General features: G+C 36.8%; 4 protein-coding genes across 17 annotated transcripts; all 4 read left to right on the forward strand.

Moving 5' to 3' along the window:
- Positions 1 to 1,585: 1,585 nt before the first annotated feature.
- On the forward strand, positions 1,586 to 7,031 carry LOC132252524 (putative disease resistance RPP13-like protein 1). The gene is made up of 2 exons (XM_019223710.2): positions 1,586 to 3,222; positions 6,668 to 7,031. The coding sequence occupies exons 1-2, from the start codon at positions 1,822 to 1,824 to the stop codon at positions 6,782 to 6,784; spliced, it is 1,518 nt and encodes a 505-aa protein (XP_019079255.1). The 5' UTR covers positions 1,586 to 1,821; the 3' UTR covers positions 6,785 to 7,031.
- LOC109121409 (putative disease resistance protein At3g14460) lies at positions 3,807 to 16,191 on the forward strand. Of its 4 annotated transcripts, none has more exons than XM_059741356.1 (3): positions 3,807 to 6,070; positions 6,217 to 6,667; positions 15,865 to 16,191. In XM_059741356.1, exon 1 carries the CDS (start codon positions 3,807 to 3,809, stop codon positions 5,823 to 5,825), a length of 2,019 nt encoding a protein of 672 aa, XP_059597339.1. In that variant the 3' UTR covers positions 5,826 to 6,070; positions 6,217 to 6,667; positions 15,865 to 16,191. The 4 variants fall into 4 exon arrangements, with proteins under 4 accessions (XP_059597339.1, XP_059597338.1, XP_059597337.1 ...); XM_059741355.1 differs by having other exon boundaries at positions 3,807 to 5,855; positions 5,951 to 6,667; XM_059741354.1 differs by having other exon boundaries at positions 3,807 to 5,855; positions 5,972 to 6,667.
- Positions 9,247 to 24,190, forward strand: LOC100266992 (exocyst complex component SEC6). Of its 11 annotated transcripts, none has more exons than XR_009467176.1 (8): positions 9,247 to 9,533; positions 10,449 to 10,617; positions 11,537 to 11,575; positions 11,761 to 11,849; positions 11,976 to 12,066; positions 15,313 to 15,426; positions 15,523 to 15,645; positions 15,735 to 16,191. XR_009467176.1 is itself a non-coding variant. In XM_059741358.1 (7 exons), the coding sequence occupies exons 2-6, from the start codon at positions 10,489 to 10,491 to the stop codon at positions 15,401 to 15,403; spliced, it is 357 nt and encodes a 118-aa protein (XP_059597341.1). In that variant the 5' UTR covers positions 9,551 to 9,651; positions 10,449 to 10,488; the 3' UTR covers positions 15,404 to 15,426; positions 23,982 to 24,189. The 11 variants fall into 11 exon arrangements, 2 of the variants coding, with proteins under 2 accessions (XP_059597341.1, XP_059597340.1); XR_009467181.1 differs by having other exon boundaries at positions 9,249 to 9,533; positions 15,395 to 15,426; positions 15,534 to 15,645; XR_009467182.1 differs by having other exon boundaries at positions 9,249 to 9,445; positions 15,395 to 15,426; positions 15,534 to 15,645.
- On the forward strand, positions 19,158 to 23,967 carry LOC132252621 (putative disease resistance RPP13-like protein 1). Its single transcript, XM_059741352.1, has 2 exons — positions 19,158 to 23,686; positions 23,797 to 23,967. The coding sequence occupies exon 1, from the start codon at positions 19,261 to 19,263 to the stop codon at positions 23,485 to 23,487; it is 4,227 nt and encodes a 1,408-aa protein (XP_059597335.1). The 5' UTR covers positions 19,158 to 19,260; the 3' UTR covers positions 23,488 to 23,686; positions 23,797 to 23,967.
- Positions 24,191 to 24,478: the final 288 nt, after the last annotated feature.

Below are 24,478 nucleotides of genomic sequence, written 5' to 3' on the forward strand. Positions count from 1 at the left end.
TAATTGATGCTACTAAGTATTGGTCCATTGTCGGTGCCTTTTAGTACCTCACTTTTACTCAACCAATCTTTCACTGTCAATAAGTTGTCTCAATTTATGTATTGTACAACAATTAGTCATTGGTTTGTCGTCAAATGACTTCTACATTATTTTTGGGGCACAATCACTCATGATCTTCATCTTCACAAGAACTCTCCAATGTCGATTGGGTTGGTAATACAGATGACTGAACATCCACCAATGCATATCTCATCTTCCTTGGGTCCAATGCTCTTCCTAGAACTCCAACAAGCAACTTCTGTTGTGAGGTCCTCATTAGAGGCTGAATATAGGGCGATTGCATATACAACAATTGAACCTACCTAGATCTAATCACTTCTCATCGAACTTGCCATCACTATCAATGCTCCGCCAACCATATATTGCTTCAATGTTGGCACCACCTATCTTTGTGCAAATCTGGTCTTCCATTCTCGCATGAAACATATTGAAATCAATTTCCATTTTTTTCACGAGAAAGCTCAACAAGGTCAACTCCACGTCTCCTATATCGGCTCTAATGATCAACTAGTAGATGCTTTGACCAAACCTTTATCTTGACAACCACGGTAAGATTTACGCATCAAGATTGGTGTTATCTATGGAAACTCCATCTTGAGGGGAGAGAATGAGGAAAGTCAATTTCAATCAAATACAAAAATTATAGGATTATAATTAGTATATATATCCTTTATTTTAGTTAGACTCATTTTCTTATTTTTGATAGTATATATATCATTTACTTTAACTAGTTTCTTTTTCTTAATGTTGGTATTATATATATCCTTTATTTTAGTTAGTTTCTCATTTTTATTTTAGGTAGTTTTAATTTGACCATATACTAGGACAGGTATATATTGTGTAGAAACTTCATCAACAAAGTAAGAGACTATTTCATAATTTCATCATCTTCCTGTATTTGAAATATGAATAAATAATTAAACCACAAACAATATAAATTCTCCTAGTGTAGATATCCTTAATTTTTTGAAAAACTATACACGATATTAATGCTTACGAATTTTCACTTTTTCTTTACCATTTATACTATGAATTACTAAGGGAAAACAAATGTTAAAGTTACGTAAATGATAAATTTATTTCAATAATTTTTTAACCCTCCTAGTGGCAGCCCATGTACTGGTTTCTTGGCTTTTTGACTTCCCTTAACTTTTCTTTTCTTTTATCTTTTGTTTTCTGTGTAGCGCAGTGGTATTGTCAACAATGTCGGCAAGTAGGGCCTCCATCATTTCGGTTCAACATCATTGCATTTTCTCAAATACCTTAAAGAAGGGGCTGGGTTATCAAAGTTTTTCTTTTTTAATCTTTTAAGTAAATTTCAAAATGAGAAATTATATACACAATCCTTGGAAAAATAATTGTTCATATGATAAAATAAATAAATAATTTAATATATTTAATTATTAAAATCTAAATTTTTATAAAAATGAAACTAATTTTATTGAGAAAATAAATATAAGTTTGTATAAATAATTTTCTTGAACCCTTCTGGTGGCAGGCCATGTGCATGTATGCCACTTTTTCTACTCCTTTTTCCTTCCTCTTTTGCTTTGTGGGTCAACCATCTTCTCCAATAATTCATTCTAGCATTGGAATCCAAAGTTGCTTTTGGCCAAACCAGAACTGAGCCAGCTTCTCCCAAGAAATTATTGCATTTTCTCAATACAAACCAATCTTTTCCACTTTGGTGGTTTGATTTTGGATCGCTTACCTTCATTTTTCCTTGATTCATCACTCACTTTTCTCTAAAAACCAACAGACATGGCTGGGGCTTTAGTTGGAGGTGCTTTCCTCTCGGCTTCTCTTCAAGTTCTATTTGACAGGTTGGCTTCTCGCGAGGTTGTGAGCTTCATCCGGGGGCAGAAGCTCAGTGATGCGCTCCTGAAGAAGTTGGAAAGGAAGGTGCTGGTCGTCCATGCAGTGCTCAACGATGCTGAGGTCAAACAATTTACAGATCCATATGTGAAGAAGTGGCTGGTCTTGCTTAAAGAGGCTGTGTATGATGCGGAGGACATATTGGATGAGATCGCCACAGAGGCTTTGCGACACAAGATGGAAGCTGCGGAGTCCCAAACCAGCACAAGTCAGGTGGGTAACATCATGGACATGTCTACCTGGGTTCATGCCCCATTTGAAAGTCAGAGCATAGAGTCGAGGGTGGAGAAGATCATTGATACACTTGAAGATATGGCACGAGACAGAGCCGTCCCTGGGTTGAAAGAAGGTGTTGGCGAGAAACTGTCACAAAGGTGGCCTTCTACTTCTTTGGTGGATGAATCTCTTGTCTATGGCAGGGATGATGAAAAACAGAAGATGATTGAACAGGTGTTGTCTGATAATGCAAGGAGGGATGAGATAGGTGTGATTTCCATAGTGGGCATGGGCGGCCTTGGCAAGACCACACTTGCTCAGCTTCTATATAATGACCCAAGGGTGATGGAACACTTCGATTTGAAGGCATGGGTTTGTGTTTCCGAAGAATTTGATCCTATTAGAGTTACAAAAACAATTCTGGAGGAGATTACTTCATCCACTTTCGAGACAAATAACCTAAATCAGCTTCAAGTTAAACTGAAAGAGAGAATTAATACGAAGAAATTTCTACTTGTCTTGGATGATGTTTGGAACGAGGACTCTAGTAACTGGGCTATACTACAAACTCCACTCAAAGGCGGGGCAAAGGGAAGCAAGATTGTTGTAACGACCCGCAGCACCCATGTTGCAGCAGTTATGCGCGCTGTTTATTCTCATTGTCTTGGTGAACTATCCTCTGAAGATTCCTGGTCTCTGTTTAGAAAACACGCATTTGAAAATGGAGACTCGAGTGCATATCCACAACTAGAAGCAATTGGTAAGAAGATTGCGGACAAGTGCCAAGGTTTGCCACTAGCTGTAAAAGCAGTGGGGGGCCTTTTACATTCTGAGGTTGAAGCGAGGAAATGGGATGATATACTAAACAGCCAAATATGGGATTTGTCAACTGATACAGTTCTTCCTGCATTGAGATTGAGTTACAATTATCTGCCTTCACATCTAAAGCAATGTTTTGCCTATTGCTCAATTTTTCCCAAGGACTACGAATTGGAGAAAGAGAAGCTAATTTTGTTATGGATGGCTGAAGGTCTTTTACAAGAATCAAAAGGCAAGAGAAGAATGGAAGAGGTAGGTGACTTGTACTTTCATGAGCTTTTATCGAAGTCGTTTTTTCAAAATTCAGTTTGGCAAAAGAAGACAAACTTTGTAATGCATGACCTAATTCATGACTTGGCTCAACTGGTGTCTGGAGAATTTTCTGTTAGTTTGGAGGAGGGTCGGGTATGCCAAATCTCATAAAAGACTCGTCATTTATCATATTTTCTAGGAAAATATGACACCTTTGATAGATATGGAACACTTTCTGAATTTAAGTGTTTGCGAACATTTTTATCATTGGAGGGTCGCTGGTTTGCCTACTTAAGTAATAGAGTTCTACACAATCTATTATCGGAAATTAGGTGCTTGCGGGTGTTGTGTTTGCGTGACTATAGGATTGTTAATCTGCCCCATTCAATTGGCAAGTTACAACATTTGCGCTACTTGGATCTCTCTAATACTTTGATTGAAAATTTGCCTACATCAATATGTACTTTGTACAATTTACAAACATTGATATTGTCAAGGTGTTTGAATCTGTATGAATTGCCTTCAGGATTCGAAATTTGATTAATTTGCGTTATCTTGACATTGATCATACCCCACTAAGAGAGATGCCAAGTCATATTGGCCATTTAAAATGTTTGCAAAACTTGAGTAATTTCATTGTGGGGCAAAAGAGCGGGCCGGGGATTGGAGAATTGAAGGAACTTTCAGATATGAAGGGAACACTTACAATTTCACGGTTGCAGAATGTGAAATGTGGCAGGGATGCAAGAGAAGCCAATTTGAAGGACAAGATGTACATGGAGAAGTTAGTGTTGGCTTGGGATTGGAGAGCATGTGATATTATACAAGATGGAGACATAATTGATAATCTTCGGCCACATACAAACCTAAAGAGACTCTCTATTAATTGTTTTGGTGGTTCGAGATTTCCGACATGGGTAGCAAATCCTTTATTCTCTAATCTCCAGACCCTAGCGCTTTGGGATTGTGAAAATTGCTTATCATTGCCACCACTTGGGCAGCTACCCTCTCTTGAACACTTACGGATCTCAGGAATGAATGGAATAGAGAGGGTGGGCAGTGAGTTTTATCATTATGGGAATGCTTCTTCCTCCATTGCAGTTAAGCCTTCCTTCCCATCCTTACAAACTCTAACATTTGAGTGGATGCACAATTGGGAGAAATGGTTGTGTTGTGGATGCAGACGTGGAGAATTCCCTCGTCTCCAGGAGCTTTATATGCGGCACTGTCCCAAACTCACTGGGAAATTACCAAAACAGCTTCGATCCTTGAAGAAACTTGAAATTGCTGGATGTCCACAGCTGCTTGTGGCTTCACTCAGAGTTCCTGCAATCAGTGACTTGTGGATGGGCAATTTTGGTAAATTGCAGTTGAAAAGGCCATCTAGTGGCTTCACTGCTCTTCAAACCTCACACGTTAAAATTTCAAACATCTCTCAGTGGAAGCAACTACCAGTGGGAGTGCATAGCCTCTCAATTACAGAATGTGATTCTGTGGAGACTCTAATAGAAGAGGAACCGCTCCAGAGCAAAACTTGTCTTCTCAAAAAATTGGAAATCACAAATTGTTGTTTGTCTAGATCCTTGCGCAGAGTTGGTTTACCCACTAATGCATTGGAATTACTAAACATCTCTCACTGTTCCAAGCTAGAGTTTCTCCTACCTGTGTTGTTGAGATGCCACCACCCTTTCCTCGAAAATATATACATCAGAGATAACACCTATGATTCTCTTTCATTATCCTTCTCCTTAAGCATCTTCCCAAGATTGCGTTGTTTTGAAATCAGTAAGCTTCAGGGGGTTGAATTCCTCTATATCTCCATTTCAGAGGGGGATCTCACATCTCTTAATTCTTTGAATATCTCACGGTGCCCTGATGTTGTATATATTGAATTGTCGACTCTCGACCTAGCAAGTTATGAGATCTCCGGATGCTTGAAGCTCAAGTTATTGAAGCACACCCTCTCAACTTTGCGGTGTTTGAGGTTATTTCATTGTCCAGAATTGTTGTTTCAGAGGGATGGCTTGCCCTCCAACCTACGTGAACTTGAAATTTCATCCTGCGACCAACTCACATCTCAGGTGGACTGGGGTTTGCAAAGATTGGCCTCTCTTACAAGATTCAATATCAGGGGTGGATGCCAAGAGGTTCATTCTCTTCCCTGGGAGTGCCTACTGCCCTCCACAATTACCACTCTCAGAATTGAAGGACTTCGAAACCTCAAGTCTCTAGACAGTAAGGGGCTTCAACAACTTACCTCTCTCTCAAACTTATACATTGGCGACTGCCCTGAGTTCCAATCCTTTGGAGAAGAGGGGCTTCAACATCTCACCTCCCTTAAAACATTATCCATTAGCTGCTGCCCTGAGCTCAAATCTTTAACAGAAGCAGGTCTTCAACACCTTAGCTCACTTGAAAAATTGCTGATCTTCGACTGCCCGAAGCTCCAATACCTGACGAAAGAGAGACTGCCAAACTCCCTCTCTTCTCTGGTTGTTTACAAATGCTCTTTGCTGGAAGGTCGCTGCCAATTTGGGAAAGGCCAAGATTGGCAGTATGTAGCTCACATTCCACACATAATCATCAACGATGTGTTATACTGATGAAGATGGAAATATATCAATGTCAATCAGGTACTTGTTCCATACTCAAAATAACTTCCTTTAAAATAAAAAATGATGTGGCAATTATTAAGTTTATGCTTCAAAATTTCTTATCATCTCTATAGTGCTTCCTTGTTCTCTATAAGGTTTGGTTGATTTGGCTATGGTCATAAAGGCATGGTGCCAAGCAGCTCTCAGGATATTCTAAGTGACTTGGTCTTCTTGAGCCTCAATCATGATTTATGGTTAGTGAAATATTTTAATTCTCTTTGATCCTTTGTCATGATCTATTATGGATTTGTACTTGTAGAGACTTCATTTTCGACTTCCCGATGGACCAACAGTGGAGACCTCACAAGTTTTTCTTAATCATGACTGCATCATTTTGTAGGTTCTCGTTTGGCTAATACTTTCCAATAGTTAAAGCATTTGTGCAGTGATGTATATCATGCTTTATGTCAATTTACAAAAAAATTGTTATAAGGGATCTTCCAGATGGAAGGTGGAGTGAGGAAGATGTCGTTGTTTTAGTGCCCCGACTCATTGTTCTTATTGAACGCAAAGTATCTTAATGGTACTGCCTGCTCAAATTTTACTGAGATTGCTCTGTTTTTGTTGGGCAATCTGCACCTACTGGAGACAGTATTCACTATGGTTCTACTTGTAAGCGGGGAGAGATCACCTGAATGATAGTTGATACCACACCACCAATTAGCCACTGTCAAAAGGCAAGGATATGGGAATGCATCTTCTTTGTTATGTACTTAGCAGGACTTATTTCTTTTCTTTGTTTTTTTTTGCCTAATTTTGATCTCATACAGTTCTTGTTTGGTGTTTCTTAGGTCTTGGCTATGATCAGAAATTTCCATGTACACTATGTAGCACACCCCACTTTTCAGGACCAGGAGGTCCATTCAAGCTCTCATTGTTCATCTCAGGAGAGTCAGATGTTTGTTTGAAAAGAAAAATACCAAAGTTCAGGTGAAGGTCTATACATTTGAGATTCCCATGAAGAATGTTGTAATTCGATCTATTCAATTTTGAGAGCTTTTGTAGTTCTGTTTGCCATTTTGATGTTGGTACCATTTGATGAGGGCGGTAGACTATAACTCCCCCATTCAACCTTCCAAATTTTGTATAGGAAAGATGATGTTGTATTGACCTTATTCACTTCTTCATGCAATGAAAATTCTCCTCTCTTCAATACTCCCAAGTCTGCTCAAGTTTTTACCTTTTCACATTAATGATATTCATACCTGCTTTAGAGTGCGTTTGACAGTAATTTTAGAAAATATTTCTATCATTTCTAATACTTGAAAAATTTTATTTTTCAAGTATTAGAAATATTATAAACACTTCCTAGAATCATTGTTAAACGCATTCTTAATTACTAGCCGCTGACAATCAAGCTTCATTTATGGGAAGACAAAAAATGAAGGAAACTGAATCATAGTAGAAAAGAAACATTTAGTTCCAACATCAATACTATTAATTTACATCATCCCTCTATCCCTATCTATGAAAGAATTCTTCATATGAATACATCCTTCCATCTAAGGACCCATGATTGTAGTTAAAAGACACTCATACAACACCCACTACTATGTAGAGGAGTGCATTGGTGATACTACTTTGAGATTTGATATTTGAAAACTTTGAGATTGTAATAAATAACAATAAAAGAAATAATGCATAAAAGTAAATAGGAAAGCTAGAGATAAAGAGAATTCAAACTCAAGATCTTTATAGTACATAACCTTACGTATATCCGTTCTGCTCAAGTTCCAATTGGGATGAAGGTTCCACTAATCCAAAACTTTTTAAAGCTCAAGCCTTCAAACTTTATATATTTGGATTATGGTTCTAAGGAACTCTCTATAGCAAAATTTTTAAAAACAAAGTCTCCAAACTTTTCCTTCTAAATTATGGTTCCAAAGTACCATCTCAAGAGATATCCCGCTCTTGAGCTATTCAAGCAATCCTACACTTGTTAATCTTCGTAGGACTAACAATTGAAAGAAGATTAATCTTTGTATTATACAATTTTGATTCAAATAAATACAAAGGAAGCAATGATATCAAAGTGCATCAAATGGATAAGTAAGATTATGAATCAAGATGCACTAAAAACCATTATCCCAATGGATAATAATCAAAATTTGGTTCTTAGAGAATTAATAATGAGAGTTAAAAGGTCTTTATACATGTATTGTGAGTAAACTAGACATTAGAGATAATTAAAGAAATCTTAAAGTTTCGAGCAATCACGAACTTTTTGTGTTTTTTGTTTCCCCTCACGTGTATGTCCTCAAATCTACGTATACCATTCTATTATTCAAAACAAATTTTCATATTTCATTTTTTTCTTAGAAGAAAAATACTTAGTTTCTAGTTGTCTAATATAAGGACATTTTGATATTTTTCACTTTTCAATTTATTGTCGTTTTTATATTTCTTTTTTGAGCTTGAGATCAACATGAATATCTTAATTTTGACTTTTAACTTATTTTAAACTATTCTTTAATAATTTTTTGTCCATAGTTTTTTACTGTACATTAAAATAGTGAAGAAGTTTGTATTCCAATTTTATAATATGTAGCAACTGTGCAAAACACATTAAATCTACTAGCATAGTGAAAGTGTTGAAGTATTTTCACATGGACAAATCAATTTTATGAATAAACTTAATTTACAAGTAGTTATTCAATCACTTGAAATAATAAAGAGTTCATACTACAAGGAAAAAGTTCAATTGAAATAATAAAGAACCCCTAGGTTAAGAAGCTCCATATTTTACTACAATTAATAAACTTATGGATCATATAACTTGTATATATATTTTTTTGTTTTAATTATTTGCTATTTTCTTTTGACATCGGAGATGAATTTATTATTTAATAGAAAGTTTGTTTCCCATGGGAGAATTTATTGAAATTTGAATAATTTTAAAATTATAGTATTTTTTTAATTTTAAATAGAACTCGTGATTTAAAAAGACGAATTCAATGTAAAAGTGAACTCATATGTTAAAAAGATGAGCTCATATTTTTTACATTTTCAATATAAAAAGTTTTAAAATAAAAAATATACAAAAAGTGAATTCGTCTTTTTAAAAGACAAGTTCAATATAAAAGAAGAATTCGTCTCTTAAGAAAACGAGTTTAGTGTAAAAATAAAAATAAAAAGTAATAAAAAGTGTCGTATTTTTGTATTTATTTATTTTTAAAAAAAAATCCCTGAAATTTGTTACCCGAAGTGCCACGTGACAAATCGGATGAAAAAGAGCCACGTCACCGCTATTAGTTGCTCACGTGCCACTCCATATCGGACACTTCCTCACGTGCGAATCCTCTCAGAAATTCAGAATCCATCTTCCCTGGTAAGTTATTGAGTTAATTTAGGCTTTAGTATATGAATTATAGCTTAAGGGCATCCTCAATTATTCCAATTTTGGTTAATTTTCTCAATATTGGAGGCTCTTTCGTTTGTCGCTTCTATTTGAGATTTTGAATCACTTGCGTGTGTTTGGTTGCGGAGAAAGTGTAGGAAAAAAATATAAAGTCAAAATAATATAGAGTATCCTGCCTTTTATTAGGTAGTGGTCCTCATGGAATAGCTAGGTGAGGGTTTGATCAATATATTTTGCACAGCGTATCTCATTATGGATGAAATTTCTTAAGCAGTGTGGGTTTGGGGTTGAAATACTAGGTATTTATCTCCAATTAATACAAATTTATTACTTATTCGATTTCAAGTTGAAATGCTGTTGGTCACCTTCTTGAACAATAAATTGGAACAATGCAGAAAAACTTCTTTTCTCAGATCTGTGAGTAATAATTAGAGCAAGAGAAACAGCTTCTCTCTCGCCCCTGCTGCCATTGCCCCTAATTATATTTCTCTTTCTTTTTCTTTTCTTTTTATTTGTGTTTGGATTTGGATTTTATAGCCTGAAACTCTCTCATTTGTGGGTACGCCAATTTCTGTCTTATCTTCTTCATTGTTTTCTCTTAAATTTATGTTCTTTTGATCAATTAGTTTGTTCTTTTGACTTGAATTTGATTGATTTTATTTGGGTTTCTTTTGAATGGGAGCTTTGACTATTCTGAATTTTGTTTCTTAATGTGAGTTTTGTCTGAGTGTTGGACTGTGCAAGTCGTTTGATGATACATTCAAATTGTACCGAATCAGTTTGATGAAAAACCCACAAATTGTTGATGGAAAACTGTGTTATGGAGTCTTGTATCCTTCCGTTTCATTTTTTCACCCAAACAGGTGAATTTCTCATCCTTGGATTCTAAATCCAAATCCGTGTTTGTGGACAATGACCTTACAATCAGAAATAAGCAAATGTGCATGTAAACTTGCCCCTTCATTCATCTGCCTATTTGTCAGGTTGTGAAACCTGAGTAGGAGATCATTTCTGGAACTCATCGATGAGTTGGGAAGTGGGTTGAGTTGTGGTTCGCTGTTTGTGGGTTCGACCATTCTGTCTATATCTGTTCCTGCATTGCTCTAGTTTAACACTAACCTTAAAGATTTCATGGAGACAATGAGCGACAAATAATTTTCAATAGTGTTTTGTCTCTCTAAAATTTCAAAAGATTTGACGTTCCATTTGTCCAGGTACTGAATTTATTACATGCTCATACATCAAGCTTAGACAATGATTGTAGAGGATCTTGGAATTGAAGCCAAGGAAGCGGCGGTTCGTGAGGTTGCCAAACTTTTGCCACTACCTGAACTTTTGCAGTCAATTTCGTCAATCAAGGCTGATTACATTACGCGCCAACAGGTGATGCTTCTTTGTCCAATTTAATAGTCAAAATTTCTATTTCAATTTGGGTTAGTTTCAATCACATATGTAGGTGAGTACGTGTGTGTGTGTGTGTGTGTGTGTGTGTGCACACCTATCCACACACATGCAAAATTTTGAAGTTATGCAGGTGTTGCGTTAAGATTATACTGATTGAACAAGAGAAATTTTTGGTTTTGGGTGACTGGAATGAGCAATCATCTTGGAACTCTCTAGATACATGGAAATTGAAGTGTGAGATCAGGTTGAATGAGTTGCTAGCTTGTTTTATTTATGAAAGTTGAGTTCATGTGCTAGGAATCAGATCTCTCAAGTTTTGCTTTCTTGGGGCTACTTCACTCTGTTTCTGAAGTGAAAGATTTTAAGATGCTCCCCAACAAGGAGGAGTCCAATTAGGCTTGTAAGAGGATTTAAAACTAGTATGGAACTCAACTATTCTTAGCATCCGATCAATAGAGTGCTCCATCAATTGACATGTAGAATCTTTATTGACAATTGATTGAGAAAGAAAAGCCTTAGAGCTAAATTTATGAAGGGGCTCAATCTATCAATTCTCAAATATACTCCTAGCATGTGTGGAGATCCAATTCCCTATGCAATGAGTTAGGGCATTTAAAAGATTGGTGGGGAACTAAAAACTATCCAAGTCCTATGTTTTCTAGGTCACTTGGTATAGCCAAAAAAGTGTGTTGACTGATCCTGATGGTCTTCAATGATGCGTTCAAGGATTGAGTTCAGAGCATGCTGGATCACATTGGACATCTGAGGGAACTCTGACTAACCTAACTAGATCTTTTAATGGATCATAAAAATGCTAAATTCCTAATATTTCTTATATTAAATTTATGTAAAACCTTCAAGTTGCCTTCTGAATGTTGCTATATTTTTTTAATGTCAGGCAAATGATGCACAACTTAGTATGATGGTTGCAGAGCAGGTATACAGAAACTTCTATTCTAAGCTTCAGGGAAATTATTATGTTGTTATTAATGTTATGTGGTTACTATTAAGTCTCTTATGTTCTTCACTTTTTTTATGAGTCTATGGAGCTGAAGAATCCCAGGCACTTTAATTTTACTACCATATTGATGTGTTCTATTGAAACAACACTCTTAAATTCAGGTTGAACAGGTACAGGCTGGGTTGGAATCAATTTCCTCATCTCAAAAGACAATAAACCAGCTTCGTGAGAACTTTCTCTCTATTGAGAGGTATGTTCTGCTTATGATTTTCCTAGAAAATTCTTGTTGTTTTCTATATGTGCAGTTATTAGGCTTCAACTCAGTATTAAAGCATTCAACTTTAAGGACTAATGTGTTTACTTGCTTTTGCCTCAGGCTATGTCAAGAGTGCCAAAACTTAATTGAAAATCATGACCAAATAAAGCTCCTTAGCAATGTGAGAAATAACTTAAATACCACACTGAAGGTGAATGCAATGTCTGACCTTTGTTTTCATCAACTTTTTCTTTATCATGATATGTTTCTTGCATACACACACACAAACATACATAAGTTCTTGTCTCTCTATATCTATGCACATGTTATTGTTCAGCTGCAGCTTGCAGTCTACTAAATAATGTTATCTTTTTTCTTTCTTTTTGTCTGTGTGTCGTTGTTTTCCCCCCTTTTCTTTTCCACCTATCCAAGGCAACAGAACAAATGTGGCATCCTAAAATGCTGCCAGAAGCTATGAGCCCAATGACCATTAATGTGGGGCAGAAGAGCTTTTATCGAAGTCATTTTTTCAAAATTCAGTTAGGAAAAAGGAGACACTTTGTAATGCATGACCTTATTCATGACTTGGCTCAACTGGTGTCTGGAGAATTTTTTATGTATGCCAAATCTCAGAAAAGACACGTCATTTATCATATTTTCCTAGAAAATATAATACATTTGATAGATATGGAACACTTTCTGAATTTAAGTGTTTGCGAACATTTTTATCATTGGAGGTTTACGGGATTGGCTACTTAAGTAATAGAGTTCTACACAATCTATTATCAGAAATTAGATGCTTGCGGGTGTTGTGTTTGCATAACTATAGGATTGTTTATTTGCCCAATTCAATTGGCAAGTTACAACATTTGTGCTACTTGGATCTCTATAATGCTTTGCTTGAAAAATTGCCTACATCAATATGTACTTTGTACAATTTACAAACATTGATATTGTCAAGGTGTTCGAATCTGTATGAATTGCCTTCAAGAATCGAAAATTTGATTAATTTGCGTTATCTTGACATTCTTGGTACCCCACTAAGAGGGATGCCAAGTCATATTGGCCATTTAAAATGTTTGCAAAACTTGAGTTATTTCATTGTGGGGCAAAAGAACAGGTCGGGGATTGGAGAATTGAAGTAACTTTCAGATATAAAGGGAACACTTAGAATTTCAAAGTTGCAGAATGTGAAATGTGGCAGGGATGCAAGAGAAGCCAATTTGAAGGACAAGATGTACATGGAGGAGTTAGTGTTGGATTGGGATTGGGAAGCAAGTGATATTATACAAGATGGAGACATAATTGATAATCTTCGGCCACATACAAACCTAAAGAGACTCTCTGTTAATCTTTTTGGTGGTTCGAGATTTCCGACATGGATAGCAAATCCTTTATTCTCTAATCTCCAGACCCTAAAGCTTTGGAAATGTAAAAATTGCTTATCAATACCACCACTTGGGCAGCTACCCTCTCTTGAACACTTACGGATCTCAGGAATGAATGGAATAGAGAGGGTGGGCAGTGAGTTTTATCATTATGGGAATGCTTCTTCTTCCATTTCTGTTAAGCCTTCCTTCCCATCCTTACAAAACATTTGAGTGGATGGACAATTGGAAGAAATGGTTGTGTTGTGGATGCAGACGTGGAGAATTCCCTCGTCTCCAGGAGCTTTATATGCGGCACTGTCCCAAACTCACTGGGAAATTACCAAAACAGCTTCGATCCTTGAAGAAACTTGAAATTGTTGGATGTCCGCAGCTGCTTGTGCCTTCACTCAAAGTCCCTGCAATCAGTAAATTGACGATGGTCGATTGTGGTAAATTTTAGTTGAAAAGGCCAGATAGTGGCTTCATTGCTCTTCAAACCTCACTCGTTAAAATTTCAAACATCTCTCAGTGGAAGCAGCTACCAGTGGGAGTGCATAGCCTCTCAATTACAGAATGTGATTCTGTGGAGACTCTAATAGAAGAGGAACCGCTCCAGAGCAAAACTTGTGTTCTCAAAGATTTGCAAATCACAAATTGTTGTTTGTCTAGATCCTTGCGCAGAGTTGGTTTACCCACTAATGCATTGGAATCACTAGAAATCTCTCACTGTTCCAAGCTAGAGTTTCTCCTACCTGTGTTGTTGAGATGCCACCACCCTTTCCTTAAATATATACTGATCGGAGATAGCACTTGTGATTTTCTCTCATTATCCTTCTCCTTAAGCTTCTTCCCAAGGTTGAACCAATTTGAAATCTATAATCTTGAAGGGCTTGAATTCCTCTCAATTTTGAGTTCAGTGGGGGATCCCACATCTCTTAATTATTTGGATATCCAAGAGTGCCCTGATATTGTATATATTGAATTGCCGGCTCTCGACTGAGCAACTTATGTGATCTCCAGATGCTTGAAGCTCAAGTTATTGAAGCACACCCTCTCAACTTTGGAGAGTTTGAATTTAAGAGGTTGCCCAGAATTGTTGTTCCAGAGAGATGGTTTGCCCTCCAACCTACGTGAACTTCTCATTTCATCCTGCAACCTACTCACATCTCAGGTGGACTGGGTTTGCAAAGACTGGCCTCTCTTACAATGTTCACAATCAAAGGTGGATGCCAAGACATGGAATCATTCCCCGATGAGTGCCTATTGCCCTCCACAATTACCACTCTCAGAATTAAACGACTTCCAAACCTCAGGTCTCTGGACAGTAAGGGGCTTCAACAACTTACCTCCCTCTCAGACTTAGACATCGGCAAATGCCCTGAGTTCCAATCCTTTGGAGAAGAGGGGCTTCAACATCCACCTCCCTCACAACATTATCCATTAGCAATTGTTCTAAGCTCCGATCCCTTGGAGAAGAGAGGCTTCAACATCTCACCTCCCTCAAATCATTATCCATTAGTGGCTGCCATGAGCTCGAATCTTTAACAGAAGCAGGTCTTCAACGCCTTATCTCACTTGAAAATTTGCAGATCTCCGATTGCCCGAAGCTCCAATACTTGACAAAAGAGAGGCTGCCAAACTCCCTCTCTCATCTGTCTGTTGACAAATGTTCTTTGCTGGAACGTTGCTGCCAATTTGGTAAAGGCCAAGATTGGCAGCATATAGCTCACATTCCACACATAATCATCAACGATGAGTTATACTGATGAAGATGGAAATTTATCATTGTCAATCAGTTACTTGTTCCATACTCAAAATAACTTCCTTTAAAAAAAATAAAAATGATGTGGTTATTATTAAGTCTAGGCTTCAAAATTTCTTATCATCTCTATTGTACTTGCTGGCTCTGTGAGGTTTGATTGATTTGCCTATGGTCATAAAGGCATGGTGCCAAGCAGCTCTCCGGGTGTTCTAAGTGACTTGCTCTTCTTGAGCCTCAATCATGATTTATGGTTAGTGAGATATTTTATTTGCTTTGATTCTTTCTCATGACCGATTATGGATTTGTACTGGTTGGTTTCTTTCAGATGTTCCATCAGTGGAGACCTCACTTAACAATTAATCTGCAAATTACAAGTTTCTCTTAATCATGACTGCATCATTTTGTAGGTTCTATAAGGTTGGCATGTATAAAGGAACAGGTATGTTTCATTTGGCTAATGCTTTTTAATAGCTAACGCATTCATGCAGTGATGTATGTCGTGTTCTATGTCAATTCACAATAAAATTGTTGTAAGGGTTCTTCCAGATGGAACGTGGAGTGGAGAAGATGATGAAGTTTTAGTGCCTGTAGGCATTATTCTTATTGAACACAGAGAAACTATTCTGCTGATACTGTATCCTTGACAAAAACTGATCAGGTGGCTCTGCTGTTACCATGGATTGACATGCTACTTAATGGCACGGCCTGGTCAAATTTTAATGAGACTACTCTGTTTTGGTTGGACAGTCTCCACTTACCAGAGATGGTTCGCTGCGTTCTACTTGCAAACAGGGAGAGATCACCTTATTGATAGTTGATACCACACCACCAATTAGCCACCGTGAAAAGGCAAGGATATGGGAATACATCATCTTAGGTCTTGGCTATGATCAGAAATTTCCATGTACGGTATGTTGCTGTTGAAATTTCCAAGCCACACTTTTTAGGACCATGAGGCCCATTCAGGCTCTCATTGTTTATCTCAGGAGATTCAGATGTTTGTTTGAAAAGAAAAATACCAAAGTTCAAGTGAAGGTTTATACATTTGAGATTCCCATGAAGAATGTTGGTACTATTTGAAGAGGGTGGTAGACTACCACTCCCTCATTCAAGCTTCCAAATTTTGTATAGGAAAGATGATGTTGTATTGACCTTCTTCACTTCTTCACTTCTTCATGCAATGAAAATTTACTTCTCTTCTATATATGCCCACACTCTGCTCAGGTTTTTACTTGCATTAATGATACTACTCGGTCACCTTATTGATCCCCACATCAACCATTAGGCCATTTTCAATGGGCACACCTTCTGTTGTTTAGGTCAAAATCTAATGTCTGCAGTACGCTTGATCATGTTTGTAAATTAGTAGTTTGATGTCTATGTTAAATTTTCAAAGGATTTAGAATGTATAAATCAAACGATTGAGATTTTTTAAATATATTCAAGATTAAGTTACAAGGATCATTGTTGAAGGCGGTCACAAATTCTCTTTTGAATTAATTTATAAGTCATCGATATTTTTTTCATTACGATATATTCATGGAATAGAATTTCTTATAATTATAAAGGTTGAAATATCCTATTGCTATATTTTCTTTTAAGCTATATTTATTTCTCCAAAAAAAATTGAAGGAAAATGTAAGGGAAAGAAAAAGTGAAAAAAAAATGATTTAAAATTAATAAATTATTCTTATATATTTTTTCAAATTCATTTCACTTATTTTTCTTTATTATATAAAGATTAAATAATTTAAAAATATATAAATTTTAAAGTAATTTTAATAATTTTTTTTTTTTCATATTTTTATGGTAAAACTAAATATATATAAGAAAATCATTTTTTTTTTAAACATTTTCTTCTTTCGATTAGACTTTAAGAAAATGTATCTTTGATAATTATGAAAGTAGTTTACCGTAGTACTCTGTTTGGAGTAGTTGGTATCATCAATTTCTAACATTAAAAAAATTAAGAAAAAAATATTTGTTGTTTTTGCAAATGGATTGCTATAGAATACAATACTTGATACATACACACCATCGTCCTTTAACTTCTATTAGAAATAACCCGAGTAAGCTTTTCTTCACCATGTGTGGGCACTGCTGCAGGAGCCGCTTAAAGCTTAGGGACCAAGGCCCTAGCCACAACCATACTTTTTTAAAATTTTTTTAAAATCCAAACTTTTAAACTCTTTATACTTGGATTATGGTTTTAAGATACCTTCTATAATGAAACTTTTAAAGACAGTTTCCAAATTTTTCTCTATGAATTATGGTTCCAAAATACCCTTTCAAGAAATACCCGACTCTTGAACCACGTGCCCAAGTGATCCCACACTTGTCAATCCTCATAAGATTTATGATTGAAAGAAGATTAATCTTTGTGTACAATTTTGATTCAAATAAATACAACATCATGGTGGATAAGTAAGATTATGAATCAAGGAGCACTAAAAAAAAACTCCCTACAACCAATGGATAATAATTAATGTTAGGTTCTTGGAGAGTCAACAATGAGAATTAAATGGCCTTTATATATGTATTGAAAGTAAACTAGTGATCATTAGAGATAAAAACCCTGAAGTCCCAATCGAGCAGCAACTAGTCATTACTCATAAGCCTATGTTACCGTTGAAAGGTCTTTATACATGTAGTGGAAATTAACATTGTAAGGCCCTATGTTAATTGATCAATTATTTGATTGAATCAGAAAGGTCATCATAATTTTATGTGTAAGCTAGAAGGGGCATATTGAAAGACCTCTCATGGGCAATTTGGTCAACGACCTGATCAATCGCTCATTAACACTCCATTGTCCTTTAGCTTCCAGTTAGTGAAAATTTAGTAACACTATACTTAATGTAGTTTTATTTCATACCTTTTTAGAACTCTTTTAAGCTTGAAATAAATAAATCAAACGTGGTTTCAAAGAGAAAATACTTCATCCAACTTCTAAAAAGATTTATTACAATTTGATTTTAATTGGATGAAATTTGGTGATAGCTACTTTAATAAAAATACGCACACAATCATAATTTAGTGCACCAACAATCTTACAATGTAGTATCTTAAACCTGAATTTCATAAACTTTTTCCTTTTAAACCCATTTTGATCCACTTTAATCTTAATGATATTTTCTTCTTGATTATAACTCAAAGGAAGTCTTCTTGTTATAGATAATCTCCTTCTACAATTGCACTTTCTCTTGTTTCTTGGAGATGGAAAATACACTTGAGTTTTAGCATATGGCTAACAAAATTAAAATCATTTTTATAATAATTTTATAATAATTAAAGTTACTTCTAATAATTAAAATCATTTTTAAAAACCTAGAAAAATATTCCTTGATAGATAATTTTCAAATAATTGTACTAATTAATTATGGTGAAAATCTTGTCAAAATTAGTAAATGATCTCATAATCTCAACTAATTTTATGTAACTTTATGGCTGACAAAACTATATAATAAGCATACATAACCTTCATATTACCATGTAAGTATTTATTTATATTGCAACATTTTATCAAAAATTGATTGAGTGTGAAAATAAATAAAATGATAACTCAATTCATTGAAATGAAATATCAAAATTCGTAGGAAAAAAACATCCCTCAACTATTATTGAATCCTTTATTCATTTATTTATTCATTGTTTTTTTTGTTTTGTTTTTTGTTTTTGTTTTTGCCTTTTGTTTTTGTTTTTGTTTTTGTTTTTTCTGTTTTTTTTTTTTTTTTTTTGTGCCTTGTACATATTTAATTATTAAAAATTTTAAAAAAAATTTATAAAATATTTCTCCCACAAAAAGGAGTTTATGAAAGTGTTGAAATATGACAATGATCAGTAATATTAAATTTGAAAATCGTCACAACAAAATTTCACCTACTCAAGATATTTGGAAATGAAATAAAAAAACTCTTCTAAATTTAAAAGATCATTTAATTAGGTGCTAATGGCCAATAAGTCTTCTAAACGGAAGTAAATTGTAAGCTTAATTAAATAAGTTTTTTGGCCCTTCTTGTGGCCGGCCATGTCCATGCTCCTTTTCAAGCCGGCCTCCTTTGTTTTGTGTGGTTTGTCATTTGTGAACAATGTCAGACCTGAGGCCTTCCATCGTCTCGAATAATTTAACCAGGTCTGACCCAACTTCGCTACCAAGAAACATTGCATTTTCTCAATACAAACCAATCTTTTCCAGTTTGGTGGTTTGATTTTGGATCGCTTGCCTTCGTTTTTCCTTGATTCATCACTCACTTTTCTCTACAAACGAACAGATATGGCTGGGGCTTTAGTTGGAGGAGCTTTCTTCTCGGCTTCTCTTCAAGTTCTATTTGACAGGTTGGCTTCTCGCGAGGTTGTGAGCTTCATCCAGGGGCGGAAGCTCAGCGATGCGCTCCTGAAGAAGTTGGAAAGGAAGTTGCTGGTAGTCCATGCAGTGCTCAACGATGCTGAGGTCAAACAATTTACAGATCCATATGTGAAGAAGTGGCTGGTCTTGCTTAAAGAGACTGTGTATGATGCGGAGGACATACTGGATGAGATCGCCACAGAGGCTTTGCGACACAAGATGGAAGCTGCAGAGTCCCAAACCAGCACGAGTCAGGTGGGTAACATCATGGACATGTGTACCTGGGTTCATGCCCCATTTGACAGTCAGAGCATAGAGTCGAGGGTGGAGGAGATCATTGATAGACTTGAAGATATGGCACGAGACAGAGCCGTCCTTGGGTTGAAAGAAGGTGTTGGCGAGAAACTGTCACAAAGGTGGCCTTCTACTTCTTTGGTGGATGAATCTCTTGTCTATGGCAGGCATGATGAAAAACAGAAGATGATTGAACAGGTGTTGTCTGATAATGCAAGGAGGGATGAGATAGGTGTGATTTCCATAGTGGGCATGGGCGGCCTTGGCAAGACCACACTTGCTCAACTTCTATATAATGACGCAAGGGTGATGGAACACTTCGATTTGAAGGCATGGGTTTGTGTTTCCGAAGAATTTGATCCTATTAGAGTTACAAAAACAATTCTGGAGGAGATTACTTCATCCACTTTCGAGACAAATAACCTAAATCAGCTTCAAGTTAAACTGAAAGAGAGAATTAATACGAAGAAATTTCTACTTGTCTTGGATGATGTTTGGAACGAGGACTCTAGTAACTGGGCTATGCTACAAACTCCACTCAAAGGCGGGGCAAAGGGAAGCAAGATTGTTGTAACGACCCGCAGCACCAATGTTGCAGCAGTTATGCGCGCTGTTTATTCTCATTGTCTTGGTGAACTATCCTCTGAAGATTCCTGGTCTCTGTTTAGAAAACTCGCATTTGAAAATGGAGACTCGAGTGCGTATCCACAACTAGAAGCAATTGGTAAGAAGATTGTGGACAAATGCCAAGGTTTGCCACTAGCTGTAAAAGCAGTGGGGGGCCTTTTACATTCTGAGGTTGAAGCGAGGAAATGGGATGATATACTAAACAGCCAAATATGGGATTTGTCAACTGATACAGTTCTTCCTGCATTGAGATTGAGTTACAATTATCTGCCTTCACATCTAAAGCAATGTTTTGCCTATTGCTCAATTTTTCCCAAGGACTACGTATTGGAGAAAGAGAAGCTAATTTTGTTATGGATGGCTGAAGGTCTTTTACAAGAATCAAAAGGCAAGAGAAGAATGGAAGAGGTAGGTGACTTGTACTTTCACGAGCTTTTATCGAAGTCGTTTTTTCAAAATTCAGTTTGGAAAAAGAAGACACACTTTGTAATGCATGACCTTATTCATGACTTGGCTCAACTGGTGTCTGGAGAATTTTCTGTCAGTTTGGAGGATGGTCGGGTATGCCAAATCTCAGAAAAGACTCGTCATTTATCATATTTTCGTAGACAATATGATACCTTTGATAGATATGGAACACTTTCTGAATTTAAGTGCTTACGAACATTTTTATCATTGGGGTACATGCTTGGCTACTTAAGTAATAGAGTTCTACACAATCTATTATCGAAAATTAGGTGCTTGCGGGTGTTATGTTTTCATAACTACAGGATTGTTAATTTGCCCCATTCAATTGGCAAGTTGCAACATTTGCGCTACTTGGATCTCTCTAATACTTTGATTGAAAAATTGCCTACATCAATATGTACTTTGTACAATTTACAAACATTGATATTGTCAATGTGTTCGAATCTGTATGAATTGCCTTCAAAAATCGAAAATTTGATTAATTTGCGTTATCTTGACATTGATGATACCCCACTAAGAGAGATGCCAAGTCATATTGGCCATTTAAAATGTTTGCAAAACTTGAGTTATTTCATTGTGGGGCAAAAGAGCCGGTCGGGGATTGGAGAATTGAAGGAACTTTCAGATATAAAGGGAACACTTACAATTTCAAAGTTGCAGAATGTGAAATGTGGCAGGGATGCAAAAGAAGCCAATTTGAAGGACAAGATGTACATGGAGGAGTTAGTGTTGGATTGGGATTGGAGAGCAGGTGATGTTATACAAGATGGAGACATAATTGATAATCTTCGGCCACATACAAACCTAAAGAGACTCTCTATTAATCTTTTTGGTGGTTCGAGATTTCCGACATGGATAGCAAATCCTTCATTCTCTAATCTCCAGACCCTAAAGCTTTGGAATTGTAAAATTTGCTTGTCATTGCCACCACTTGGGCAGCTACCCTCTCTTGAACAGTTACGGATCTCAGGAATGAATGGAATACAGAGGGTGGGCAGTGAGTTTTATTATTATGGGAATGCTTCTTCCTCCATTGCAGTTAAGCCTTCCTTCCCATCCTTACAAACTCTAACATTTGAGTGCATGCACAATTGGGAGAAATGGTTGTGTTGTGGATGCAGACGTGGAGAATTCCCTCGTCTCCAGGAGCTTTATATAAAGAAATGTCCCAAACTCACAGGGAAATTACCAAAACAGCTTCGATCCTTGAAGAAACTTGAAATTGTTGGATGTCCGCAGCTGCTTGTGGCTTCACTCAAAGTTCCTGCAATCAGTGAATTGACGATGGTCGATTGTGGTAAATTGCAGTTGAAAAGGCCAACTAGTGGCTTCACTGCTCTTCAAACCTCACACGTTAAAATTTCAAACATCTCTCAGTGGAAGCAACTACCAGTGGGAGTGCATAGGCTCTCAATTACAGAATGTGATTCTGTGGAGACTCTAATAGAAGAGGAACTGGTCCAGAGCAAAACTTGTCTTCTCAGATATTTGGAAATCACATATTGTTGTTTGTCTAGATCCTTGCACAGAGTTGGTTTACCCACTAATGCATTGGAATCACTAAAAATCTCTCACTGTTCCAAGCTAGAGTTTCTCCTACCTGTGTTGTTGAGATGCCACCACCCTTTCCTCGAAAATATATACATCAGAGATAACACCTATGATTCTCTTTCATTATCCTTCTCCTTAAGCATCTTTCCAAGATTGCGTTGTTTTGAAATCAGTAAGCTTCAGGGGCTTGAATTCCTCTATATCTCCGTTTCAGAGGGAGATCCCACATCTCTTAATTCTTTGAATATCTCACGGTGCCCTGATGTTGTATATATTGAATTGCCGGCTCTCGACCTAGCAAGTTATGAGATCTCCGGATGCTTGAAGCTCAAGTTATTGAAACACACCCTCTCAACTTTGCGGTGTTTGAGGTTATTTCATTGTCCAGAATTGTTGTTTCAGAGGGATGGCTTGCCCTCTAACCTACGTGAACTTGAAATTTCATCCTGCGACCAACTCACATCTCAGGTGGACTGGGGTTTGCAAAGATTGGCCTCTCTTACAAGATTCAATATCAGGGGTGGATGCCAAGATGTTCATTCTCTTCCCTGGGAGTGTCTACTGCCCTCCACAATTACCACTCTCAGAATTGAACAACTTCCAAACCTCAAGTCTCTGGACAGTAAGGGGCTTCAACAACTTACCTCTCTCTCAAACTTATACATTGGCGACTGCCCTGAGTTCCAATCCTTTGGAGAAGAGGGGCTTCAACATCTCACCTCCCTCACAACATTATCCATTAGAAATTGTTCTGAGTTGCAATCCTTTGGAGAAGAGGGGCTTCAACATCTCACCTCCCTCGTAACATTATCCATTAGCAGTTGTTCTGAGTTCCAATCCTTTGGAGAAGAGGGGCTTCAACATCTTACCTCCCTCATAACATTATCCATTAGCAATTGTTCTGAGCTCCAATCCTTTGGAGAAGAGGGGCTTCAACATCTCACCTCACTCAAAACATTATCCATTAGCTGCTGCCCTAAGCTCAAATCTTTAACAGAAGCAGGTCTTCAACACCTTAGCTCAGTTGAAAAATTGCAGATCTCCGACTGCCTGAAGCTTCAATACCTGACGAAAGAGAGACTGCCAAACTCCCTCTCTCTTCTGGCTGTTGACAAATGCTCTTTGCTGGAAGGTCGCTGCCAATTTGAGAAAGGCCAGGATTGGCATTATGTAGCTCACATTCCACACATAATCATCAACCATGTGTTATACTGATGAAGATGGAAATATATTAATGTCAATCAGGTACTTGTTCCATACTCAAAATAACTTCCTTCAAAATAAAAAACGTTGTGGCAATTATTAAGTTTATGCTTCAAAATTTCTTATCATCTCTATTGTGCTTCCTTGCTCTCTATAAGGTTTGATTGATTTGGCTATGGTCATAAAGGCATGGTGCCAAGCAGCTCTCAGGGTGTTCTAAGTGACTTGGTCTTCTTGAGCCTCAATCATGATTTATGGTTAGTGAAATATTTTAATTGCTTTGATCCTTTGTCATGAGTTATTATGGATTTGTACTTGTAGAGACTTCATTTTCTACTTCCCGATGGTCCAACAGTGGAGACCTCACAAGTTTTTCTTAATCATGACTGCATCATTTTGTGGGTTCTCATTTGGCTAATACTTTCCAATAGTTAAAGCATTTGTGCAGTGATGTATATCATGTTCTATGTCAATTGACAATAAAATTGTTATAAGGGATCTTCCAGATGGAAGGTGGAGTGAGGAAGATGTCGTTGTTTTAGTGTCTCGGTTCATTGTTCTTATTGAACGCAGAGTACCTTAAAGGTACTGCCTGCTCAAATTTTACTGAGATTGCTCTGTTTTGGTTGGGCAGTCTGCAATTACTAGAGACAGTATTCACTATGGTTCTACTTGCAAGCAGGGAGAGATCACCTGAATGATAGTTGATACCGCACCACCAATTAGCCACTATCAAAAGGCAAGGATATGGGAATGCGTCTTCTTTGTTATGTGCTTAGCAAGACTTATTTCTTTTCTTTGTTTTTTTTTTTCCCCTAATTTTGATCTCATACAGTTCTTGTTTGGTGTTTCTTAGGTCTTGGCTATGATCAGAAATTTCCATCTACACTATGTAGCACACCCCACTTTTCAGGACGAGGAGGTCCATTTAGGCTGTCATTGTTCATCTCAGGAGAGTCAGATGTTTGTTTGAAAAGAAAAATACCAAAGTTCAGGTGAAGGC

Source organism: Vitis vinifera, chromosome 12 (assembly GCF_030704535.1).
Source record: "Vitis vinifera cultivar Pinot Noir 40024 chromosome 12, ASM3070453v1".
In the NCBI taxonomy this organism is placed as follows: Eukaryota; Viridiplantae; Streptophyta; class Magnoliopsida; order Vitales; family Vitaceae; genus Vitis; species Vitis vinifera.